Raw genomic sequence first — 25,437 nt, 5'->3', positions numbered from 1 at the left:
TCCCACACACAGGCAAAACTGCTGAAATATTGGCCTGCCTGGGGTGGTACAGACAGCTAATCACTCACCCCGCCTCATCCTGGCCAACTTAAGTCTTCAAATGCCCAGTTATTATAAAGCTATAAAACTATTACTGTTTCGACAGCCAGGGTTCTTGCATTCTGGGGCAAAAGAAATTGATTCAACCACAAATATTTTTAGCTTGAGAGGCAAAGCAAATGTCTTGTATGGTGCATAGAAATTTAGAGTTGGAAAGGGCGACGAGGGTCATCTAGTCCAACCCGCTGCCATGTCAGAATATTTTTGCCCAATATGGGGTTTGAACCCACAACCCTGAGAGTAAAGAGTCTCAAGCTCTACGGACTGAGCTAATAACCCAGTGCAGCCAAAGACTTTTCTGATGCATGTACTTCACAGGTATCTAGACTGCTTCCGCCAGGGTCAGGCTTTGTGCAGGACCTGAAAGCAGGACTCAAGTCTCAAGCCTGCTGTATAAACACCCACCCTCTGCCTGTGAGGCAGTATAGTATAATGGTTACAGAAGAGGTAGTCCATGGGGAGCCCTCCAGATGTTTATTGGCCGTGGTGGCAGAGGGTGAAGGGAGGTAGATTCGAGAAACCACCTGGAAGGCTTTGCTACTCCTGAGTGAGAGTGTCAGGCAAGACTGGGGAGACCCGGGTTCAAATTCCTGCTCAGCCCTTAAGCTCAGTGGGTGTCCCTAAGCTAGGACAGCAGTGAAGATAAAACGTGGGAAGGGGGGGGCAAATGAAAATATAACCACACACACACCCCTGGACCATTAGGACAAATGTCCCTGCCTGCCTCCATATTTACAAGCAGCCCCGGGGGAGGGGAGGCAATGTCTCTCTGCTTCCTCTTCCTTAGTCTCAGTTGCACTTCTGCAGAATTCAGCAGGGAGAAATTAACAATAATTAGTTGGTTCCACAAGTCATTGCCTCTGGTTATGGTTCTCCCTCCTGTGGGCCTCCCCTGTTTTCTGCCCTGCCAGTTCCAAGGGGGCCAACCACCACCGATGCAGCCATGAATGTACTAAGTGATTAAAAAAAGGAGTATCTGGGCTGTGTTCTGGGAAGTCGTGTGGTTCTCTGTAGACCTTGACTCTGCACTGACAGCAAACTAGCTTTTCCACGACTACCAGTCTTCCTTTGCAATGCGCAGTTGCAAAACTGGTGTACGTCCCAAGGCACAGTCTCAGTTCATGAGACGGTCGCCAACGTGGATGGCTTTAAAAGCAGGTGAGACAAATTCAAGGAAGCCATGATGGTCATATTCCACCTCCACTGCCAGAAACAAATGGTGGCGATGTTCCAAAAGGCCTTTAAACGGCATCTTGACCCGTCAATATAACTCCGGGATCAATTGTTAGTCGTGGCAAGAATCAGCCCACATACTTAATATACTTGCTTTAATATACAGTGGTACCTCTGGTTGCAAACGAGATCCATTCCGGAGCCCCGTTCGCAACATGAGCAGAACGCAACCCGCGTCTGCGTGTGTCGCGATTCGCCGCTTCTGCGCATGACGTCATTTTGAGCGTCTGTGCAGGCACGAGCGGCGAAAGCTGGAAGTTCTGATACTTCCAGGTCACCGCAGGACGTATCCTGAAAGAACGTAACCTGAACCGAATGTAACAAGAGGTATGACTGTATGCCAATTGGCTTACTCTGATGCTATGTTTATCTGTGGGCTTGCAACACTTAGCTAGTTGAGAGGAGGCTTTTCACACTGACTGCCTGTCAGCTACCTCCTTATCTAGGAGATGGAAGAGAGTTGGGAGGGGGCTTCCAAGCTAGGAGTGAGTTAATTGGGCTAATGAAACCAGATGAGGTAGCTTGCCTTTGTATAACTACAAAATTTATACACAATTTTCAGCCCGGACACTAAGACCTAGCTCTGAGGGCCTTCTGGTGGCTCCCTCGCTGCAAGAAATGAGGTTACAGGTAGGGCTGCCATACATTCAGAATTTCCCGGACGTATCTGGGATCTACCCAGGTGGAATTTCCTGAAATCAGTAAAAATCTCCGGGCGTATGACAACAACTACACTCAACAATTTTTGTCTCTGGATTTCCACTTTTTGAAATATGGCAACCCTATTACAGGGAACCAGGCAGAATGCTAAGGAAATAAACAACTATCTGGCTTTCTGAAAGCAGCCCTGTATAGGCAAGTTTTTAAAGTTTGATGCCTTACTGTGTTTTAATTTGTTGGAAGCCACCCAGGGTGGCTGGGGGCAACCCAGTCAGATGAGTGGCATATAAATAATAAATTGTTGTTATTGCCTAACAATTTATTTGCAAGTCGTGATGACTGCTTGTTGCTTTGACCCCGAGTCTGTAAAGGCAGCGGGGCTCTGAAGGCTGTGAGATCACACCTTTCTTTAATAAAGCACGAGAACTGGCCATTCTGATATTTTTAGCGTCTTCCTTTGGCATCCCTGCATCAAACCCCCTCGCAGGCCCTCCCTTGGGCCTACAGATCAAGACAGTCAGTATGCCTCTGAAGACCAGCTGCTGGCGAACCCAGGTGGGCAGAGTGCTTCCCACAGACTTTTGGCTGACCACTGTGAGGACAGGATGGGCCTGATCCAGCAAAGCTTTTCTTACGTTTGCTCTGCACAAACCGTGTGCACAACACAGAGCAGTCCTGTGCAGCACAGGAGAGCCCAAGAGCAGGTGCTCCAAACTTCTTAAAAGTTTATTTATTTGGTTTGTATACTGTTTGTCGTCTGAAAAATCTCAGGTTGGTTCATGGACTTGTGGCATCCAGAGCTGGAAAGCAGGCCCTGATGTTAGTTCCCAGGCAGCCTTCGTCAATGCTGGGGCCCCAGGTGTCCTTGAACCACAACTCACATCAGCCTTGACAATTGGGCTAGGGAAGATGGTGGCTGTAGTCCAACAACAGCTGGGGAACCCAAGGTTGGTCTAAGGCAGCAGTTCTCAACCTGTGTGTCCTCAGATGTTGTTGGACTACAACTCCCATCATCTCTGAGCTCTGGCCTTGCTAGCTAGGGGCGATGGGAGTTGTGGTTCAACAACATCTGGGGACACACAGGTTGAGAAAGGCTGGTCTAAGGCCTATGTATATCTTGCCCTTGCTACCCAGTATCTCTGGAATATTCTCTTCACGCCCTTTGTCACACGCTTCCTGGCCTCTGCTGAAAGTCCAATCCAGTCATTTTCTAGATCTGAAAGAGTGAAAGACAAATGCCTCGTGGTTGCTAGGCAACCAGCTCCAAGGTACTGCTCCTTCACCCTTTAGGCAGCAAGATGCTCTTGTAAACATGCAAAAATTAAAAATGTGAAAGCAGACTCGTTTCCTCAAACACGCACTGGGCTTATGGCAGGAAGCGCCAGCCCATCAGGACTCTGTGGCGCACACCCACTTCAGGGCTACGGATAGGAGCTTTCCCCTCATACTTTGTGTGCCTACTGTTGAAAATATGGCTATCTAACAGAAACGAAACAGAAACGAAATGCTGTCTGGGTGTTTTGATCCTCAAGATCACATGGAAGGGCAACCCATCTCCCACTGCTGGCCAGGGCTCTGTTGGAATGAAAAGGGATGGGGAATGACTGCAGGCCTAAAGGTGGCACAGAGAAGAAGCATAGAAAGATCTCTACACTGGTTGACTTGGCCATGCAGGTGTGCCATCTCCCTCAGAAGGACAACGACATCACTCAAAAGGCTGAGAACCTTCAAAGGGCTCGTTCTGAGCAAGGAAGGGAAGAAAGGTTAGCTTTACAGCTGCCACTGGGGGTCACTTGGTGGGTGCCGACACCCATGACAGGGCCTTCTTGGCAGCGGCATACATTCATGGAACGCCCTCCCTGCGGAGGATGAATTTTTTAAAATACACAGGCCAGAAGATGCTATTCGTGGCAATCTTGAAATTACCATCTGTGTGTGACTGCTGAAATGTTTCCAGATGTTTCAAATTGTTTAAAAATGGATGCATTCATACATATTTTATTTATTAAAATTTATTCATAAATTTTAAATTTATATTAGATTGATTTTATAAAATATATGAATACAATATATTTATAAATATTTAAAATAACTGTTTAGTGTCAAACAAATAAATATTGTTTTGCTGTTTTTGTTGTGTGCTGCCCTGGGCTCTTTTGAGAAAATGGTTGAGGTAGAAATTGAATAACTAGCCAGGAATGGTAAAAATGAAAAGGAGAAAGCGGGTTGCTATTCAACTCCATTTACAACTAAGATTTGAGGCAGGAACTCAAAGTGGGTTGGATCCTTTGGAAATGTAGCATAATGAAGCAAAGAGGCCTTGCACCCGTTAACTGTCTTCCCACCTCACAAAGTAGATAACACCCAACATCTCACCAGATTTGGACAACATGATGAGAACACACACACACACACACACACACACACACACACTTCTTTCACTTACAACATCTCTGTCGATCTTGGCTGCCATCATTTCAGACGTTTCTTCGTGCTCGTGGTACTGTCTAGATTTCTCAACTAAGGAAGGAAACATACCAATTGATCCACTCAACTTGGACAGGAACCTAGAGTGTTTTCAAAGTCCACTAACTTGCAACCCACAATATGCAGCCCACAATACCTGAAACAGAAGGGCTATTTCTTAGTCCATCACAAACGATGTGTGTCACATGTGAAATGAATCGTGATGGGAAAGGAAGGCTGCATTCACAGCAAACTTTTAAAACATTATGATACCACATCATGGCTTCCCCTCAAGAACTCCGGAAACGGTAGTTTGCTAATGGTGAGGAGAGTTGTTAGGAGATCCCTATTCTCCTCACAGGGCTACAGATTCCAGGCTTCCCTGTCAAGAGGGAATGATTGTCAAACCATTATAGGGATTGTAGCTCTTGAGAGAAATTAGGATTTCTGAACAACTCTCTGCACTCTTAACATGCAGCTCTCAGAATACTTTGGGGGAAGCCATGACTGTCTAACTATATGACTTATAGAAGACATCTGAAGGCAGTCCTGTATAAGGAAGCTTTTAATGTTTGATGATTTGTTGTGTTTTTATATTTTGCTGGAAGCCACCCAAAGTGCCTGGGGCAACCCAGTTAGATGGGAGGCATACAACAACAACAACAACAACAACAACAACAACCATTACTACTCCTACTCCTACTAAAGCATCATCATAGTGCTTTAAATGTCTGGTGTGGTTGTTGCCTAAGAGAAGCAACCAGTAGTGACTTGGATCACCTGTGAGATTGTTCCTGCTTTGGGCAACAAACTGTGGTTGTTGAAATCCTAGGAGCCAACCGAGTGGTTGGATAAGATTTTCAGAGATTGGGACTTCACTGCTCAGATTAGCTAACTGCCCTTCTCCATGGCAAGAAAAACCACAGCAAAGCAACTGTATGCATTTTTACACAGAAATCAATGTTCAACAAAGCTTCTTCCCTGGTACATGTGCAAAACACTGTAGCCTAAAATCCCGCCCCCTCAAAAAAATTAAAGAACCCAGAATAAACAATACAAAGCAGAATTTAGCTCTTCTTGATAAGTCATCCAAACTAATGTGGCGGTTTTGTGTGTGGAGTTCAGACAGCCTTGCCTACACCCTGAGAGGAGGTTTGTCACAGACAAGGTCAACAGGCCACATACAGCCCAAGGCCATGCAACCGACAGCCTTGGCACAGAACGATGCCAGTCTCTGCCATGCAAGGTTATCTCACGGTTTCCGCAACACTCACAGTCTCCTTGTTCAGCTGCCCAAGCGGACCAGGCTGCTACCCGGCTTCTGACGTCCACCTGAGTGACAGTACCTGGAGGGACGGGAGCTGGTGCTCTCGGAGGCGGAGGAATGGCACCGTCAACTTTGGAAAGCATCCTGGGTGGGAGACATGGCAAATCAAAAGCGAAATGCTGAGAAAATGAAATCTTTTTCCTCCAATGGTTTATTAGAATAGCAGGGGGAGAGAGAGAACCCTTGTACTCTGAACTCTCAGCTGCATGCCATCTCTGGCTCTCCCTAGCAAGCAGCACAAAGCAACATCAATAAATTATACATCTGAATCTAAGGAGGAGCCTTTCAATAAGGCTGAATGCCGTGCATATCGAAACCAAAGTAATATCATCGTCTTTGTACAGCAGGGGCAAGTCTAAAAGCAAAATAACACACCGCTAAAATAAATGTATGTGTTTTTGAGCAAGAGCTGACACACTTTTCCAGAGAACTTAAGATAATTTGTCAGCATCTATGAAAGAAGAGATTTCACTAATAGGTGGGGAAAGTGCCCCCCTTCCCAATTTGCAGGCAGGGTGTGATGTTTTTTCAAAGGAGCTATTGTGGAAAGAGACTAAGTGCCCATGAGGGAGTGGGCCATCTCCCAAAAAAACAGGGAATGCTCAAGGTTGCAAGCATTTCTACACGCATGAGTCCCGCAACAAAACACTACTACTTAATCTACACATTTCTGTTCCTGAGTACCATAATCTGTAAGAAGCAAAAGCTTCCCTGCTGAACAGGGAAGACAAAGTAAGTGAAAGTGTTTAGCTCTTTTTGTTAAAGAATTTAATAATTTTTAGTACAGAGTACTACACTGTGCCTGTTGTTTTTGTCCAAGGCGTTTTCTTGGCAGGCAGGGATACTGGAGTGGCTTGCCGGTTCCGGCTCCAGGTGGATCACGTTTAGTCAAAACTCTCCACTATGACCTGTCCGTCTTGGGTGGCCCTGCACGGCATAGTTCATAGCTTCTCTGAGTTATTTAAGCCCCTTCGCCATGGCAAGGCAGTGATCCATGAAGGATCTGAGGGAGGCAGTGGAAGACAGGAGTGCCTGGCGTGCTCTGGTCCATGGGGTCACGACTAAACAACTAAACAACAACAACTACACTGTGGGCCATAACCAACACAGATATCTGTGCACACAACAGAACTTTTTCTTCCTCACCTATCCCTTGTAGCCTTACACCCCCTCCAACCTCATAATCAGCTCTGATGGGCTGAAGGACCCTGTAGGACAGATTTCTAGGGCTCAGAAGGGAGAAGAGGAAATAAAAATCCCTGCTGTAACAGTGGAACAACCCATGTGGAGCACATAATAATCCCATATATATTTATTTGTGCAGAGTTCCTGTCTACCTCCTTTCAGGAAGTTTGCCTTGGACTAAGCCCCAAGGATGCTGCAAGCACACTGACAAGTTACCCATCTTCTCTCATTTCTGCTGCATTTGGACCCCACTTCTATCGGTGCTCCGCAGTTGAGTTCACTGTTAGGAAGAATATAGGATAGCATTGGCAAATCAAAATGTAAGCTTTACCTGAGTGTTTCGAATCTCCTCTTTGGCTTCCCCCCTTTGCTGTCGCTGATTGCACTTTCAATGTCTTCGTGGATCAAGTTTGCCTGGGCAGAAGCAGTTCAACAGGTGAAAACAGAAAATTCGATACCAAATAGCGTAAGATCTTAAAAGCAGGGCTGTGTTAAGAAGATGCTGAGCAAAGCAAAATTCTGCCCAGAGAGCAACCCAAATTCAGCAGCAAGATAAGAAGAATGGTTATTTTATTAAATTTGCATACCGCCCTATACCCGCAGGTCTCAGGGCAGATGCATAGATCACACAAATTAAGCACATCTAGAATGTGGTTTGCACTATTTATCCAAGTTCTGCTAGTCCCTGTAAGAAGTAAGGGGTTATGGGGAATGCTGAAGCCTCATCCCAGGATCACTGCCAAGTTTGATTCAGCCATCACTTTGGGGTGTTGGAAATTCACAGGCTATCAAACACACTGTAAGTATGTACCGGTAATCTCTATCAGGGATGGGGACCTTTTGAGTCCATCAACATCTGGAGAGACCTAACTCTCCATCAGCTCCATCTAGCATAGCCAATGGTTGGTGATGATGAGACCTGTAGCTGAACACATGACAGATTTGTTAGTTTCTGTTTGCCACTGTGCAGTGCTTTGGAGTCACAAGACTCTGTTTACATTCCAGAGACATTCCAGGCTGTTGGAAGTCTCACGGAAGACAGGAGACGGATGTGACGTTACTGGTTTCTGTTCCTTTGTTTTTTTCAGTTGCTCTCTGCTCTCACAGAGAGAGGATTATTACTTTTCTGTCTGCGTAGCTAGAAAATAAAGCATAGCAATGTAGTCATAAATCGCATCACTTCTACTGCTTTGTTACTCTGCTGAATGGGTTGTGCCTGGAGCCTTGTCAGAGGCTCAGGTCATCAATCACGTCAGAGGCGATTGTGGAGGACTCGGCCGGGGGAAGATGAGCTTTATCAGCTCGGTCGTAAGGGAGATTCCGACAAGATTCCCCATCCCTGCCTTAAGCCAAACAGGCTCTACCACATCCCTGAAGGGTTTTGTCAGGATGTACGAGCCCTGGTAGATCTGAGAATATATCTAGTACATAATCCTGCTTCCATCTGTGGCAGAGCAAATACCTCCAGCGAATGATATTTCTGAGTCCGTCCTGATTATACAGTGGTGCCTCGCAAGACGAAATTAATTCGTTCCGCAAGTCTCTTTGTCTTGCGAGTTTTTCGTCTTGCGATGCACGGTTTCCCATAGGAATGCATTGAAAATCAATTAATGCGTTCCTAGGGAAACCGCCTTCAGACCAGGTCCGGGGACAGTCTGAGGTCCCGGACCTCTTCTGAAGGCTGGGGGGGGGGGACAAGGGCTTTTCTTCCCACCCCCAGCATTTTAAAAAACCCCGGGACAGCGGAGGACTTCTCCGCTGTCCGGGGCGATTTAAAAGCCCCTGGGAAGGCAGGCAGGGGGGACAAAGACTTTTGCCCCCCGCCTGCCTTCAGAAGAGGTCCTGGACCTCTTCTGAAGGCGGGCGGGGGGCAAAAGTCTTTGCTCCCCCCCGCCTGCCTTCAAAAGCCCTCCGGGACAGGCAGGCAGGGGGGAGCAAAGACTTTCGCCCCCCGCCCGCCTTCAGAAGGTGTTCCCGCCCCCCCGCCTGGCTTCGGAGCAGTGTTCCGAAGCGGGGCGGCGGGGGCAGGTGTTCCCGCCCCCCCCACCCGGCCTCGGAGCAGCGTTCCGAAGCGGGGCGGCGGGGGCAGGAGGTCCGAGGACAGTGGGGAAGACGCGCTGCGCTTCCCCGCTGTCCCGGATATTTCCCTATGGGCTGTTGTCTTGCGAAGCAAGCCCATAGGGAAATTCGTCTTGCAATGCGCCTCCAAAACGGAAAACCCTTTCGTCTAGCGGGTTTTCCGTCTTGCGAGGCGTTCGTCTTGCGAGGTACCACTGTATTGCCATTCATTTTCACTTTACTCAGAGGCTGTGGTTCCTGCATTACGAAGGGCTGACTACATGGGTTCCCTTCCAAATCTACCATTCTATATTTTTTTGTGTTTCTCTTCCCTCTCATATTGGTCTCTTCAGCCACAGCAGGCACTGTAACTCTCCAGCCATTCCAACTTCACCTCCAAAGCTGCTATCCTCCATTGTCTTCTGAGACAGACTGGTGCCAACCTCATTACAGAGCTCGATTGCACCTATGAGATACAGATTGCTGTTTGCAGCTTAAATCTGCTCACATGCCAACCACCTCAGGAAAGCCGTAATAGGTGGGAGTCAATAATCTTTAGGGATATTGGCTGGCAGCAAGCCAGACTCTGCTTCGAGGTTATTGGCACACCAGCAAAAAATAAATAAATTAAAAAGGGTATTCGGCACACAGCAAATCTTCCACTTCCAAGTAAATACAGAACAGCTGCTCTTTAAAAACCGTACAAGGGTAAAGTTGCCAATATTAGTCAGTGATCTTTGCACTTCTCTTTGCAAGCCAAAACTATCACATTCTCATCCAGTCAGGCAGGAGCGTCACGGTCTTAAAAGTCACTTTTAGCTCAGGGCTGATCAGTCTCTGCTGCCCTGTCAAAGTAAGACTCTGAAAGAAGGCTCTGATCGTTGTCTCCCTGATTTCCTCGTAACGGGCTCTGGCAGTCATTTTCGAAGTACATCAGCCAGCCAACTCAGGAATTCTTGGGCATTAATTCACTGCAGAGGTACTGACTGAGCCTGTCACATTGTCTGATGTGAACTATTCATGAGTAGGGCTCGGCCATGTATCGTCCAAAACTAGTTTGAAGTCTGCATCGTGATATCGGTTTCGGGAATTATGACCTATCAATATATCACGGATCATGGTGCGTGTGCTATGCAAAAATCACAAATCACAATGAAACCAGCCAGTGCCTCTACATAGCTCCATCCTTATTTCAGACATTGTGATATATCAGTACATCATGATGTTTATCTGATTATTGAAAACCAGGTATTGCCTGGAGGCATTGTTGCTGTTAATTTTGGGGGTCTTTATTTTGGATCTAAAGATTTATGTGGAAATTGTACACATTTGGTCGTGCACCTTTAGGTGTTTTGTTTATTGTTTATAACCACAGAGAGGACCTTTGATATAACCAGAAAGGCTATTCTTGAGTTTGCAAGGAAGCTAAGGGGCAGGAAACAAATTTAAGCAGCTACAATTACTGCTTTGGTGGATAGTTCGGAAGTTGCCTGCTTACACTCACGATTACGATCTCCTAAAACACTGCAGCTCTGACATATTCTTGGAGCCCACTTCCGTTGTCCTGGGAAAACAGATTCTGCTAGGCAGCCACATGGGCCAACCAGACATCGTCCTGTTACTATCACTGGAACAGTTCCAAAAGCATCAGATCTTCAACAGGCCATACTTTGCGGTATATAGAAAGAGGATATAAAGAGCAGGGGCTGGTAAAGCAAATGAAGTTCCTGTGAATATGCTCCAGTACTAGCCATACTCAGAGTAGACCTACTGAAATTGATGGGAGATGACCGATCTAGGATTAATTCATCAGGTCCTGCTCATGGGCTTCCGACAGGCACCTGTTTGGCCACTACAAGACCAAGATGATGGACTTGATGGGTTATTAGTATGATCTAACAAGCTCTTCTTACTTTCTTAATTTCACTGAGTTTCCTGTGAGTAGAATTTAGCTGGATACAACACTAAGGCTTAAAGGAAAGGAGTTATATATTTTAATCTGTCTAGTACAGGGAATGCCCCAAATTTAATGAATGTTGACAGCTGTGGAAATCTTCTGTGAATATCCAACTGCTCAAGATGTACACTGGGGAATGTTTGACAGTCACCATCTGTTCCCCAGTTTTGGGGTGTTCACCAGTAAATGCTGACAAACACACTTCAGTGGCTGCCAACATTCACCAACGCTCCTTTGAGCTTGGGGGACACTTGGATCAAGTTTGTTCACAAGAAATTAAAAAATAAAATAGAAATCCAGCTACGGACAATGGCTGCAGAACAAGCATTCCATCCCCAAACAAGACATCTCCCTTCAGTATTTTGCAAAAGCATCTTATTCGGGAGAAAACAGAATGTCACCTCCAATATATGTCCAGTTGATTCAGTGTGGCAGAGTAAACTATCCAAGCAATTTACATGGATACCCTGAGGGCCAAGCAGGTGAAAACATTATTGCGGCAGGAAAATGAGCTCTGCCTGCAGCTGGACTGAGCGGCTTAGCTAAAGGTCAGTTCACACTTTGGCCCTGTTTGGACTCGATCACAGTCTGAAAAACCATGGTTTGTTGCATAGCTAAGAAATCTGGTGCCTTCCAGGTGTTGCTGGACTACAAATCTCATCGCCCCTGACCACTGGCCATGCTGCTTGGGGCTGATGGGAGCTGTGGCCCAACATCTGGAGGGCAACGGAAGTTGATGTCTGTTGGAAACAGAATGTTGTCCTAGATGGGTCTTAGTTAAATAATAAATCAGGTAATCAATTTACACTGGTGCCTCGCAAGACGCAATTAATTCGTTCCGCAAGTTTTTTCTTCTTGCGAGTTTTTCGTGTTGCGAAGCACGGTTTCCCATAGGAATGCATTGAAAATCAATTAATGCGTTCCTATGGAAACCGCTTGCCAGGCTGGCGGTGCGGAGAAGGGCTTTTCTCCCCACCGTAAGCCTTCAGGACAGGTACGGGAACAGAGGGGAAGGGGCGCAGTGCTTCTCCTCTGTTCCCGGGGCTTGCGGTGGGAGGAGGGTTTTTCCTCCCCACCGCCAACATTCAGAACAGCATTCTGAATGTTGGCGGTGGGAAGGAAAACCCTCCTCCCACCGCAAGTCTTCAGGACAGCCATCCAAAGGCTGGCGTGGGGAGAAGGGCTTTCCGCCCCACCGCCAGCCTTCGGAGCAGCCTTCCGAAGGCTGGCGCGGGGAGAAGGGCTTTTCTCCCCACCGCCAGCCTTCGGAGGAGCCTTCCGAAGGCTGGCGCGGGGAGAAGGGCTTTCCGCCCCACTGCCAGCCTTCGGGGGAGCCTTCCGAAGGCTGGCGCGGGGAGAAGGGCTTTCCGCCCCACTGCCAGCCTTCGGAGCCTTCCAAAGGCTGGCGCGGGGAGAAGGGCTTTCCGCCCCACCGCCAGCCTTCGGAGGAGGTCCGAGGACAGTGGGGAAGAAGCGCTGCGCTTCCCCGCTGTCCCGGAGATTTCCCTATGCGCTTTCGTCTTGCGAAGGAAGCCCATAGGGAAATTCGTTTTGCGAAGCGCCTCCAAAATGGAAAACCCTTTCATCTAGCGGGTTTTCCGTCTTGTGAGGCGTTCGTCTTGCGGGGCACCACTGTACTACTTTACACCACCTTTCAGAGCAAACCAACAGCAACCACCCTTCTTGAGGCAGTTCAAAAATCAAATCAGAAAACCCAAGTCACAAGATTAAAAGTATTTCACTTTGCACCAGCAATAAAATAGCTGTTCTTGTGGGCTTCCCATAGGTATCTGGTCGGCCACTGTGAGAACAGGGTGTTGGACTAGATGGGCTTTGGGGTCGGATCCAGCAGGACTCTTCTTGCATTCCTAATTAAAAGCATATTTAAGCCTCTAGGTCTTCAAGTGTGGGGAACCTGAGGCTCAAGGGCCAATTGCAGCCTTCCCAAAGACCTCTCCCCAGATTCGTTGCATGAAAAAGAACATGAACTTATGATATCTGGGTTTGAGGACTGGATAAAATATTTGTTTATAGAGAGTGGATGCTTTGAGTAATTTTGCTTTCGTAGATTTTCACGGGTACAGGAATGCAGGTTTTGGTATCTTCGGGTGTCTTCCCGTGTAAGAGTTGGGGTGTCTAGGCGACGTTTCGACGAGGTCTCACTCGTCATCTTCAGGCTGGTGCTTTCGGCTTCTTGTTACTAGAACAGAGCAGGATCTCAGTGTTTGAGTTCCTATAAATAGTGTTGAGGGGGTGTGGTGTATAGCCTCCAACGTTCTGGGCAGAGAGGAAGTTCCCAGGTTAGTGTGCCTTTTCTTCTTTTGTTCCTTAATTACTTGAGGGATATCTTGAGTGATTTCTTGAGTGATATTCTGAGTACCACTTAGGAGGGTCATTAGGTGTGGATTAGTTGCTAAAGCTTTCGTGTCTTGACCTCTTGAGCTTGTGAAGAGTTTTTCTGAGAAGATGGCTGTACTGCACTTAGTTGTGCTCTGGCTTGGCTTCGTGTATATGGGCGAGCTGTGGTTTTGTGCCCTGTGCCAGCCAGATCTGTGTAGGGATTGCAGGGGGGTGCAGCATCCGGAGGTGCCACTATGGTTTGGCTACTGGATGGTGTCTGTAATTTATCTGTGGAGAGGGTCTGGGTTTGGGTCTGGTGTGGTTGATTGGAGATGGCGTTCTGTGTGCCTCTGGTTCTGGTGTCGGTTTTTGTGGGGAGGGCTAATTTCCAGATGTCTGGCAGGCGGGACGTGTCGTCACGCTTGTTCATGTTGTGAGGGTGTTTCTCTATCTCGATGGCTTCCATGATTATTCTCTTGTGGTGATGTTCCATGTTAAAGAGCAATTTGGAATCTGCAAAATTAATTTCGTGTCCTGTTTCTTTCATGTGTTGGTAAAGAGAGGAAGTTTTTTCTTCTTTTTTGACGGCATTCTTGTGTTCTGCGATACGTGCATTTATTCGTCTGTTTGTTTGTCCAATGTACGTGGCTGGGCAGACTTTGCAGGGTATTTCATAGACCCCTTGGTTTTCTAACTGGATTTTATCTTTTGGGTTTCTGAGGATATTAGCTATTTTTTGGTTGGTGCAAAAGGCTGTTTTGATATTGTGTTTATGGAGGATTTTGCTAATTTTATCTGTAGTGCCCTTGATATAAGGAAGGAGGGCCATGCCATTGTTTTCTTCTGTGTCTTGGTTTTTGGGGGGTGTTTCTTTTTGGATTAGCTTCGTAACCCTGTTTTGTTGGTATCCGTTGGCGATTAACACATTTGAGAGATTCTGTAACTCAGTTGTCAAGTGGTCTTTGTCAGCCAGGCGTTTGGTTCTGGAGATGAGAGTCTTGGCTACGGAGTTTATTTGTGCAGGGTGGTGGTGTGATTGTGCATGTAAGTAGCGGTTGGTGTGTGTTTTTTTCCGGTAGATAGTGTGTCCTAGGGAGCCATCAGGTTTTTTGTAGATTAGGACGTCAAGGAAGGGAAGTTGGTTGTTGGCTTCTATTTCCATAGTGAATTGTATTTTGGGGTGTAGGCTGTTGAGATGTGTGAGGAAGCTATCTAGTTTTTCCTTCCCGTGTGGCCAAATTACAAAGGTGTCGTCAACATATCTGAGCCAAAGTTTGGGTTTGTGTTCTGACTTGTCTAAAGCATTGGTTTCAAAGTGTTCCATGTACAGATTTGCGATGACCGGTGAGAGGGGTGATCCCATAGGTGCTCCTTCTATCTGTTTGTATCTTTGTCCATTGTGGATGAAGTACGTGTTGGTTAGGCAGTGGTTGGTCAGGTCCAGGATGTATTCGGGGGGATTGTATTTGTTTTGAATGGCTGTCAAGGCTTCATTAATGGGCACTTGTGTGAAGTTGTATCTCTCTTCACACAAGTTGTTCGATGTTGTATCTCTCTTCACACAAACCCAAACTTTGGCTCAGATATGTTGACGACACCTTTGTAATTTGGCCACACGGGAAGGAAAAACTAGATAGCTTCCTCACACATCTCAACAGCCTACACCCCAAAATACAATTCACTATGGAAATAGAAGCCAACAACCAACTTCCCTTCCTTGACGTCCTAATCTACAAAAAACCTGATGGCTCCCTAGGACACACTATCTACCGGAAAAAAACACACACCAACCGCTACTTACATGCACAATCACACCACCACCCTGCACAAATAAACTCCGTAGCCAAGACTCTCATCTCCAGAACCAAACGCCTGGCTGACAAAGACCACTTGACAACTGAGTTACAGAATCTCTCAAATGTGTTAATCGCCAACGGATACCAACAAAACAGGGTTACGAAGCTAATCCAAAAAGAAACACCCCCCAAAAACCAAGACACAGAAGAAAACAATGGCATGGCCCTCCTTCCTTATATCAAGGGCACTACAGATAAAATTAGCAAAATCCTCCATAAACACAATATCAAAACAGCCTTTTGCACCAACCAAAAAATAGCTAATATCCTCAGAAACCCAAAAGATAAAATCCAGTTAGAAAACCAAGGGGTCTATGAAATACCCTGCAAAGTCTGCCCAGCCACGTACATTGGACAAACAAACAGACGAATAAATGCACGTATCGCAGAACACAAGAATGCCGTCAAAAAAGAAGAAAAAACTTCCTCTCTTTACCAACACATGAAAGAAACAGGACACGAAATTAATTTTGCAGATTCCAAATTGCTCTTTAACATGGAACATCACCACAAGAGAATAATCATGGAAGCCATCGAGATAGAGAAACACCCTCACAACATGAACAAGCGTGACGACACGTCCCGCCTGCCAGACATCTGGAAATTAGCCCTCCCCACAAAAACCGACACCAGAACCAGAGGCACACAGAACGCCATCTCCAATCAACCACACCAGACCCAAACCCAGACCCTCTCCACAGATAAATTACAGACACCATCCAGTAGCCAAACCATAGTGGCACCTCCGGATGCTGCACCCCCCTGCAATCCCTACACAGATCTGGCTGGCACAGGGCACAAAACCACAGCTCGCCCATATACACGAAGCCAAGCCAGAGCACAACTAAGTGCAGTACAGCCATCTTCTCAGAAAAACTCTTCACAAGCTCAAGAGGTCAAGACACGAAAGCTTTAGCAACTAATCCACACCTAATGACCCTCCTAAGTGGTACTCAGAATATCACTCAAGAAATCACTCAAGATATCCCTCAAGTAATTAAGGAACAAAAGAAGAAAAGGCACACTAACCTGGGAACTTCCTCTCTGCCCAGAACGTTGGAGGCTATACACCACACCCCCTCAACACTATTTATAGGAACTCAAACACTGAGATCCTGCTCTGTTCTAGTAACAAGAAGCCGAAAGCACCAGCCTGAAGATGACGAGTGAGACCTCGTCGAAACGTCGCCTAGACACCCCAACTCTTACACGGGAAGACACCCGAAGATACCAAAACCTGCATTTGAGTAATTTTCTATATATAGCTGACAGACGAAGAATAGGAAGTTCTCTTTTTTCCTTTCCTTTCCTTTTTCTCGCCTCCCCTCCTTTTGGTTTCTGTTTCTACTTAGATTGGTTTCTTTTATCTGTGATACAAAGACATTGGATATCTGATATTAACCTTTGTATATTTTCTTTCGAACCTTAATAAAATCTATTGAACAAACAAAGAAAGAACGAAAGAGCAGAGGAAAGGTGGATGTGGATAAGCCCTAAGCGAAGCAAAGTTAAAAGGCCAAGCGCCCTCCGTTTCTGTCTTTTGCCTTACCTTAACTTCATCGCACTGGAAAAGGTGGAGATCTGCTTTGCTTTGGGCTGGCTCTTTGCAAACTAAGGCAAGGATGGAGTCGTAGCTGCAGGAGCTCATCACAGCATGGCAGTGTTGGATTGTGCTGAGGGGAAAATTCTCCAGCTCATTCTGCAAAGGAAGATTTGATGGCAAATCTTCAAATTATTACTCAAAGCCACTGAATCAAAGAACCCAATTGCGTGGAAGCTCGAGAAGCTCCGTGACTTACGAACTATTGCTCACACAGAGAGGACTGTAAAGCAGTTATTAAAAATGATACAAAACCCTGAAAAAGAAAGCGGTTTCCCCCTAGCCCCAAGACAATTTCTCTCTTCCCCAGCAACTTTGAAAATACGAAGGCACAATGCTTAAAAGGCTTTTCATGGTACCTTTGATTCCAAGTCCACCAGGCTGACAGCTTTGTCATCCACTTGGAGAATCATATCTTGTGTCCACACTTTGCCTTTGGCATCCAGCAGCTTCAGTTTCCTTATGCCGTCATCCACCGTGATCATGGCCTCTTTCCGATCCAAGACAAAAGTGGTCAAGTGCTAAGGGAGACGAGGAAAACAGATAAAAAATGGATGTGGTTTTAAAGAGGGGCTAGGGCAGGGGTCAGCAAACTTTTTCCGCAGGGGGCCGGTCCACTGTCCCTCAGACTTGTGGGGGGCTGGACTATATTTTGGAGAGGGGGAACCCACTGGCTCTCCCCTCCCTTCTCCACAGTACCGGATGAGCCCCGGTGGCTGCTTACCTGTGCCTTGCGAGCAGCAGGGGCTAGCAGTGGCGGCAGTGGAGGGATGATGAGCAGCGCAAAAGGGCTGGCTCCAGAGAGGAGTTGCTTAAAATGGCGCTTAGCCGGACTTCCGGGTTGGCGCCATCGCCGAATGGCGGACTCCCTCCGAGCTCCGGAGGGAGCCTGCTCGGCAGGGGTTGGGTCCTACTGCGCCGGCGACGCGGGGACCCTCAAAAACCACGGGCACGGAGCCCGTGGACATGGTTGACTCGGCGGGCACCGTTAGCGCCCCCCAACCCGCGAAGGAGCCTTTTTAAAGGCTATGGAGCGGGGGATGGGGGTGGCGTGGTGCTATGAGTCCTCTGCTTTCCCTGGCGAGCGAAGCCGCATGCCATTCAACGGAGAGCGCTGACTTCTTCTATTGAAAATTTGGACTTTAAACAGCAACCCGTGAGTAATCTGGAAATCGGACTTAAAAGGAGAAAAAAAAAATTCGGATTCGGCACGAGCGGGGGAGATCCAAAAAGGAAGTCAGTCTCCCCCCTATTGTAGACATTTTAAAACAAGGATTTGGCAACTCAGGTCGAGAAAGGAGCTTTGCTTCTGTTTATTGATAAAAATTATTAATTCCACGATGGGAAATTATAAGAACTGTGCTGGAGGAGAAGAGTGGATGGTGAGAGTGAAAGTGCAACCCCCCCCCCGGGAACCGGGGCGATCCGCGAGAGAGCCTGGCGAAGAGAGACAGAGACTTTGACAGCTGTCAAAGTAGCTGTCAAAGTTGGAGAATATAAAGAGGATTTTGCTATGAGGACTTTGCTGGTTAGTTTTGTTACAATTTGGATATAAATTGTCGAAAATAAGGAATAACAATTTGACTTTTGGATTTGAGGAAACAAAGTTACTACAATCCCCCTAGAGGGGCTTTGGTACATTACAAGAATGGTCGTAAGTGGAAAAATACTCTTGGAATCGTACAGGACTTGTTATCTTCTGGGAAAGCTGCAAAAACGAAACAGTATTTTGTCTACAGAGGTGTTTATATTTAAAGGAGACAATAGAATCATCTATTGAAGAATGGAAGGGACTGGACGTAAGTTTTTGTTCCTGAACTAACAACAACCTCTGTAGAGGCATCAAATTTCTGAATTAGAACGTTTTTGCAGAGGAACAGGAAAAGAAACCTGAGAAAGTGAGAAAAAAGAACAAAGGACTGATGACGACTTGGAAAGAACAAGGGAGGAGCCATATTATTGTGGAAGACCAAGGAAAACTAAAGGCCTGTTAGGGGCCTCTTTAAGACTGGGCGTTTGAAGTTAAACATTACTAAAAAAAGAAAAAACCGACAAGGTGGAACCGGCTATGGACGTGAGATCTCCAGGCTGACAGTAGATAGATTGATGGACATGGGGATTCGAAACCGGGGAAGGGTGGGGGGAGACCTGGAATCCAAAGGGTGTACAATTATTTTTTGAATTTTTTAAAATATTCTTTACCTTGTTTGGACGTGTTTATCAAAAAAAGGGAATTAGTGGAAGGAAATTGGGGTGGGCCTGGGGGGGGCTTTCTTTTAATGATGAGGGATGGTGGAATGTAAAGGGAAAGTGGTTATATTACTAAATTGAATAGTGGGTTAAACAAAATAAGTTTTAAATTGGGAGTAAGAACTTGTGGAACTAAATTAATGAAAGGGGAATACAATAGGGAGGGGGTTGGGGGTGTCCTGGAAAGATGTTAATGAAAGTAAGGTTTTAATTTGTTAAGGTTTATTTTTTCTTTTTCTTTTGTTTTTGCTTTTTTTGGAAATTTCAATAAATATGATTTTTTTAAAAAAATAAAATGGCGCTTAGCCAATCGTGGCTCAACAAAGCCCAGCCCCCTTCCTCCTCTAGGCAGGGCAGGGAGAAGCCAGGAGGAGGGAGGGAGGAGGCGCCGCCATGGTGTGGGGGCGGGGACGGGAATGATCAGAATCCCCACGCTGATCCACGCAGCGATTCTTGGAAAGCCTGTGGGCCAGATCCAGAAGGCAATTGGGCCAGATCCAGCCCCCGGGCTTTTATCTGCCAACCCATGGGCTAGGGGAAAATTCAGGGCAGAGGTTTACTTTTAAAAACCCATTTCACCGACAACCACAATGGTGTTTCTGAAATGACTTACATGTGCAATTTAAAAGATTTCTTTCTTTTAAACAACAACAGTTGCTTCTTATTTACAATTGCTTCTACTTATCTCTCTGTTATTGAAGATGACTGATGAGTTTAAATGTGTCTGGATGCAGACACAGGCTTCGGAAAATATTTGTTTTGTGCAACTGCACGTTATTTCATCTTTATGTCTTTGCATATCCAGTTTGTCACTCCATATGGAGATGAATCTATTGGCTATTTAGTTAGGATATTTACCTCTCGTTCCTAGGTTACCTAGATTGGGGGGGGGCAGATACACACACAAATGAATAACGTTTCTGTTTTACTTTAAAATACAAAAATGTAACCCGCCCTTTGCCCTAAGGGCCCGGGGCAGGTTGCAACAGCAGATAAGGAAAACAGTAAAACATTAGAACAAAATACTATATCAGACAGACAATTTTCTAAGATCTGCAATGTAGGTGCCAGCTAAACAGGCAGTGTGGCACAGTGGTTAGGGCGCTGCACTAGGACATGGGAGACCAGGGTTCAAATCCCCACTTGGCCATGATGCTCGGTGGGAAAACTTGAGCCAGTCACCAACTCTCAGTCCAACCTACTTCACAGGGTTATTGTGAGGATAATATGGAGAGGGCAAGAACCATCAAAGTCACCTTGAGCTCATTTGTATGTGCCTGTTTCTGCTGGGCTTTTTAATACAGTGTCTACATTTAAAAAGCCAAGTGTAGAAAACAAAACAAAACAGGTTTGCAGCTAGCATCTGAGTTGAACAACTTATGTGTATCAACAAACTGTTTAGTAAGAACAACTGAAAGCAACCGGTAAATCAGTTTCAATACACGATGAATTACTATAATCCATAGAAGCCGTCTAAAATTAGTAAGCCCTCCTAGAATCAAGGGCTAAGGTGGCCAAGCAAGCCTCCTTTGGAAGGGAATCTCAAAAATCAGGAGCCACAACTGAAAAGGCCCTGGACCTGGTTCCATGCATCTATTTCCCAGACCGTGGAGCCACCCTCAACAGGGCCTCCTCCATTGCCTCTGTCGGAGGGCAGAGAAGGAAAGAGAGGCAGCGTTCCTTCAAACAATCAGGGCACAGGCTTTTCAGAGTTTTAAAGGTCAAAACCTGCTCTTTGGAGTATGCCTGGAAACTCACTGAGGTTTAATTTGAAGTGTGTGGGAAGTAACATTTACAAGGCCCTCATTACTATTTGTGCAGCCACTCAGCCCAAGGTGAGCAAAGAAGCACTTAATTCATTTTCTGCTGCACCTCTGCTTGGCTTTCCACAGACTCATGAGCCTCTCCGCTTACTTCCTTGACCAAAGGCGTGCACCAGAGGCTTAGAGTTAAGCTAAGGGGTTAACTCAGAATCATTGACAGGATGGCAGCCTCATTAAAAAGACTCTGAGAATCCTAGCTCTGTGTTCGCACAGAGCACGAAATCAGGGTTTTCCAAAGCCACCCCTTGCTCACGTTCACTTGCTCCAGCTCTCTCTTTCGAAGCTCTTGCAGAGGTCGACATCTGAGGTGCTAAATGCAACAAGGCTTATTTCTGCCTTAAGGAATGTTTTTGAATGGAGCCGCAGGCAGCTTCCGGCCCAACCTACACCCCATTCGTTACAGAAGAACTGCAAGGTTAAAAAACATGATGTTGGATGAAACTGATCAGAAAACACAATGGGTTCTACAAAATGTAGCATACTTCAAGCATTAATTTAAACAAGGGAGTGTGTTTCCTAACTGTGGCATCACCACAGAGAAAGCCTTGCTCACGTCACCATGACCTTAACCACCAACTGAAGAGGCGCCTGGAGCAAGGCTTTCTCAGCGGCTTAGCAGGGGTGATATGGCTGTTGTGAGCTCTACAAGGGCGAATGGTCCTTAGGTCTTAGGTTTCCAGTTTAAGGTTGTTTCTGCTCACAAATCAATCAATCAATCAACAATTTGATTCTTCTTCCCTTTTCTTACTAGTTTCTCTAAAACAGAAGGGAGGCAGGCTGAAAGTTAGTAAGACAAAAGCAAACAACAGCAACACTTGTTTAACTTTTCTCCCTCAAGAGTTGGCGCACAGAATTCTTCTCACTTTTTCCATCCTTGCAGCTGGGTTGTGGTTAATCAGTGCCTTCAACCCTGACCTCCCCTAGTCCAAGTTTGAACAATCCTTCCATTAAACAGCACAGTCTGTATTTATGTTAGGGAGGGATGTAAATGTACAAGTAATTTAAGTCTGACGGTTAATCTTCAGGCTTGTCCAGCATTGCAGCAGCTATTTCCATCAAATCCCGCAAGTGAAAATTAGGTTAATAAATATTGTAAATGAAATAATACAAATAAATCTGTAGAATTCTTACCTCCACGTGGTACTGCGATGTTTCAGATATGCTGCTGGCACTATCGCGGGCATAATTCTTCCTTTGCTCTGTTTTTTTAAAAAGAGAGAGAGAGAGAGAGAGAGAGAGAGAGAGAGAGAGAAAGAAAGAAAGAAAGAAAGAAAGAAAGAAAGAAAGAAAAAGAGAGATTTACCATCTTCATTTTCACATTCCAGCTTGCTCTTTGCACAGGGTATGTTTAAAGTGCCATTTATCCTGAGATTAGTAGCCTTCAAATACATCTCCATCTGCTTTGCTTACATACAATGTGTTAAACACCAGAAGCTGAAGGAGGAGGGTTGATTCAAAGCACAGAAAGGACTGCAATTCTCTTCAATATAGGAAAGTGAGTAGAAGTCAGAATTCACTGCAAACCCCAAGAGTGGAACAACTATGTGACACTTCTGGGACTCTCTGCTCATATTTTTTTAAGAAACTGGTCAATAGACGTGGTTTCAGTCCAAACAATTTTCCAGATCACACAGCACGGAGGTCTGTGAACGCTCATTACATAAAAACAACTCTGATTTAGGCAATATTGATCAGATTAAATGAACAGAGAGAGAGGAATGTGTTTAAGGAATGGTTACATGGATGCCAGTTATTAATTTTGGATGAGATGGCATCATTATGCACAACAGAGTTCATTTTTCTAATTAAAAAAGCGTTATAATGTCTAATGTATCAATGTACCACTTTTCATTGTAAAAGATTGCAACATAACACAGAAGAAAACAGATGAAATATCAAAAACCAGAAAATCCACCCCACTCACTCAACACACTTCCACACACTCAATTCCCACACAAATTCCACACACACTCAGCCCACACCTGCTAACACAACCTCCTTCACTCTTGCCAATTACCAATTCTTCTCCACACATACCTGTGCCTTCTCCATTTCTTGCCAAGTGGTGAACATAATTTGCCACGATATCAGAACTGGCAAACCATCATTGCATTTGCCTTCCATTCCAGAATTGGAAAACAACCATTTTAGTGGGTGGAGCTAATTTTTCCCTTTCTTTTAGACTGTGGGGATGACTTTCAAATCTCATGTGTTGCAGTGTCATTTGTCACTAGCATACACAATACACACACACACATTTTCCTCTAATACAATGTGTTTGGAGAAGAAGAGCACCCTTCAAAGGATAGCTGCGTTTCGGTTCGCATATTGGTTCGAGAAGCGTAAATTAGGTGGTTTCTCATTAAAACACAAACTAACCCCTATTGCAGAGACTAGAGGAGCAGAAGAGATGGAGGATAATTCTGCCCCTCAGAGGGTTGGAGCTGAACCAGTGGAACTAAGAAATCTTTAATAAAAATATATTTTAAAAAAAGAAAATAAGGGAGACCCCAACTAAACGTTAGGAACAACTTTGTGATGGTAAGAACTATTCAACTGCGGAATGGATGGTGTTGGATTCTCTGTCATTAGAAGTTATTAAACAGGGGTTCGATGGCCATCTGTCAGGGATTCTTTAGCTGTGCTTCCTGCATTGCAGAGGGTTGGACTAGATGTTCCTTGGGTTCCCTTCCACCTCTCCAGTTCTGTGATTCTGTGAACACAACCATCATTTTTACAGGTTGAGCCAATGGGGAGCATGGAGAGAAAAAGAGAGCCAAGTGTGGTGTAGTGGTTAAGAGCGGTAGTCTCGTAATCTGGGGAACCGGGTTCGCGTCTCCGCTCCTCCACATGCAGCTGCTGGGTGACCTTGGACCAGTCACACTTCTTTGAAGTCTCTCAGCCCCACTCACCTCACAGAGTGTTTGTTGTGGGGGAGGAAGAGAAAGGAGAATGTTAGCCACTTTGAGACTCCTTAAAGGGAGTGAAAGGCGGGATATCAAATCCAAACTCTTCTTCTTCTTCTTCATATAAATAATTTGACTAAGGAAGGTATTAGTATGGAATGAAAGGGGGGGGAGAGACAGTAAAATGCCAACACATCATGCAAGTCACAAAGGGGGGAAAACACTGAGGAACAGGCTCAAAAGCACACTACAGAAATTCCCAATCATCTGCTCCAATGCTAATGAGTTCATTATTCCAAAGAACCGCTGCAAGAATCCTTTGATCGTTTCAAAATGTTGACAATATCTTTTTTTGCTTTTGCAGCATTTCTTTTGAGGAAAAAAAACTTCATTTTTTTAAAAACATGCGTGAACACACACACAGCAAGCCAACTCTTTTATCATTCGCTACCTTTCTTGGTTTTCTGCTTGGACGAGGATCTGAAGAAATAAAATCCATCTGCCCCTGACAAAATATGGGGATTTTAAAAAAAGTAGTAAAATCTAGATCAATCCAACACCGATTAATGATTTCCATTCAGGAAGGTGACAGGGCAATAGTGCTCACTGATGGGATTTCAGTAAAAAATGGGATGCCTCCCAGCGCTAAAGGGAGGTGGCGAGGAGAAGAAAAATGCCACCTGGCAGAAATAAATACACACACACAGGAGATTTTTTTAAAGGATCAGTTCACACACTGCACAGAAATGAACCTGTGCACATTATTTAACTTTATTTCTATCCCAGAGGATCTTCAATGCGGTTTTCATTTAGAAACAAAATGCATCTGGTGGGGACTGCAACAAAATGTTGCAGTGTTGCAGATTTCAGACATTCCATTCGCTCCTCTGTCTCCCCACCCCCACCCCCCAGTGTCAGCATTCTGTGGCCACTGAGCATGCTCGGTCCACATTCAGTTATATGGGGGGTTTCCACTTCCAATTTTTCTCCTACCCCTCCCTAAAGTGGGTTTTTTTTTTTAATCTTCTTTAATATGGCCTAGAACTTCATAAGAGATCACAGCTATTTGCCTCAGCTCCCAGGTACCAAGATCTGCCCTTCCACAAGGAAGACAGAAGCGGAGAACCGATCCACCTTCTCCACAATCTCCTTTTCCCCCTTTGGCACACATTTGATTCCCTCGCCACCCAAGAATCCAACTGCCTCTCTGCTGTTGGTCTTGTGCTTCTAGCAATGTGATCCTCACATTGTTTTTGCTTTCAATTTATTATTTTCTGGCCTTCCTCTTGCCAAAGTGTATGTCCCTTTGTTTCCATGAGCAATCCAAAACATTATTCTCCCCCACGTGACTTATGTACCAGGGCCAGCTTCGAATGACTTAGGCCCGGGAGAGATGGCATATCCAAGGTCAATCACTGAGATCGCTCCCGGTGATCATTGTGTATTTTTCTGTGGTGTATTGCATCACTCTGGGATCTTCAGATGAAGGGCAGGATACAAATTTAATTAACAACAGCAACACCCAGGGGAGCATTATTAGTGGTCCCCCACAGACCAGAGGTTATGCTTTCAGTGTCATGGGCTGAAATCTGTGGAACTCCTCCCCACTAGACTAGGACTAGGATCTGTCACTGCTGAGTTTCAGGCACCTGGTTAAAATAATTTCAGGATGCCTTC

At 45.6% G+C, this 25,437-nt stretch overlaps 1 protein-coding gene across 1 annotated transcript in view; it reads right to left on the bottom strand.

Moving 5' to 3' along the window:
- Positions 1–25,437, bottom strand: part of EPS8 (EGFR pathway substrate 8, signaling adaptor) — a 143,456-nt gene that overhangs the window by 34,995 nt on the left and 83,024 nt on the right. The window contains exons 4-10 of the mRNA XM_081212198.1: positions 21,986–22,053; positions 17,141–17,302; positions 16,731–16,880; positions 7,302–7,384; positions 5,733–5,869; positions 4,426–4,512; positions 3,123–3,208 (exon numbers count right to left, since the gene is read on the bottom strand). Coding sequence (XP_081068324.1) covers positions 3,123–3,208; positions 4,426–4,512; positions 5,733–5,869; positions 7,302–7,384; positions 16,731–16,880; positions 17,141–17,302; positions 21,986–22,053 — 773 coding nt within the window. The remainder of the gene's footprint in view (positions 1–3,122; positions 3,209–4,425; positions 4,513–5,732; positions 5,870–7,301; positions 7,385–16,730; positions 16,881–17,140; positions 17,303–21,985; positions 22,054–25,437) is intronic.

Source organism: Podarcis bocagei (assembly GCF_964188305.1).
Source record: "Podarcis bocagei genome assembly, chromosome: 10".
Taxonomy (NCBI): Eukaryota; Metazoa; Chordata; class Lepidosauria; order Squamata; family Lacertidae; genus Podarcis; species Podarcis bocagei.
Note: the sequence above shows the minus strand (reverse complement) of the source record. Positions and strands in the feature narration are given on the sequence as shown.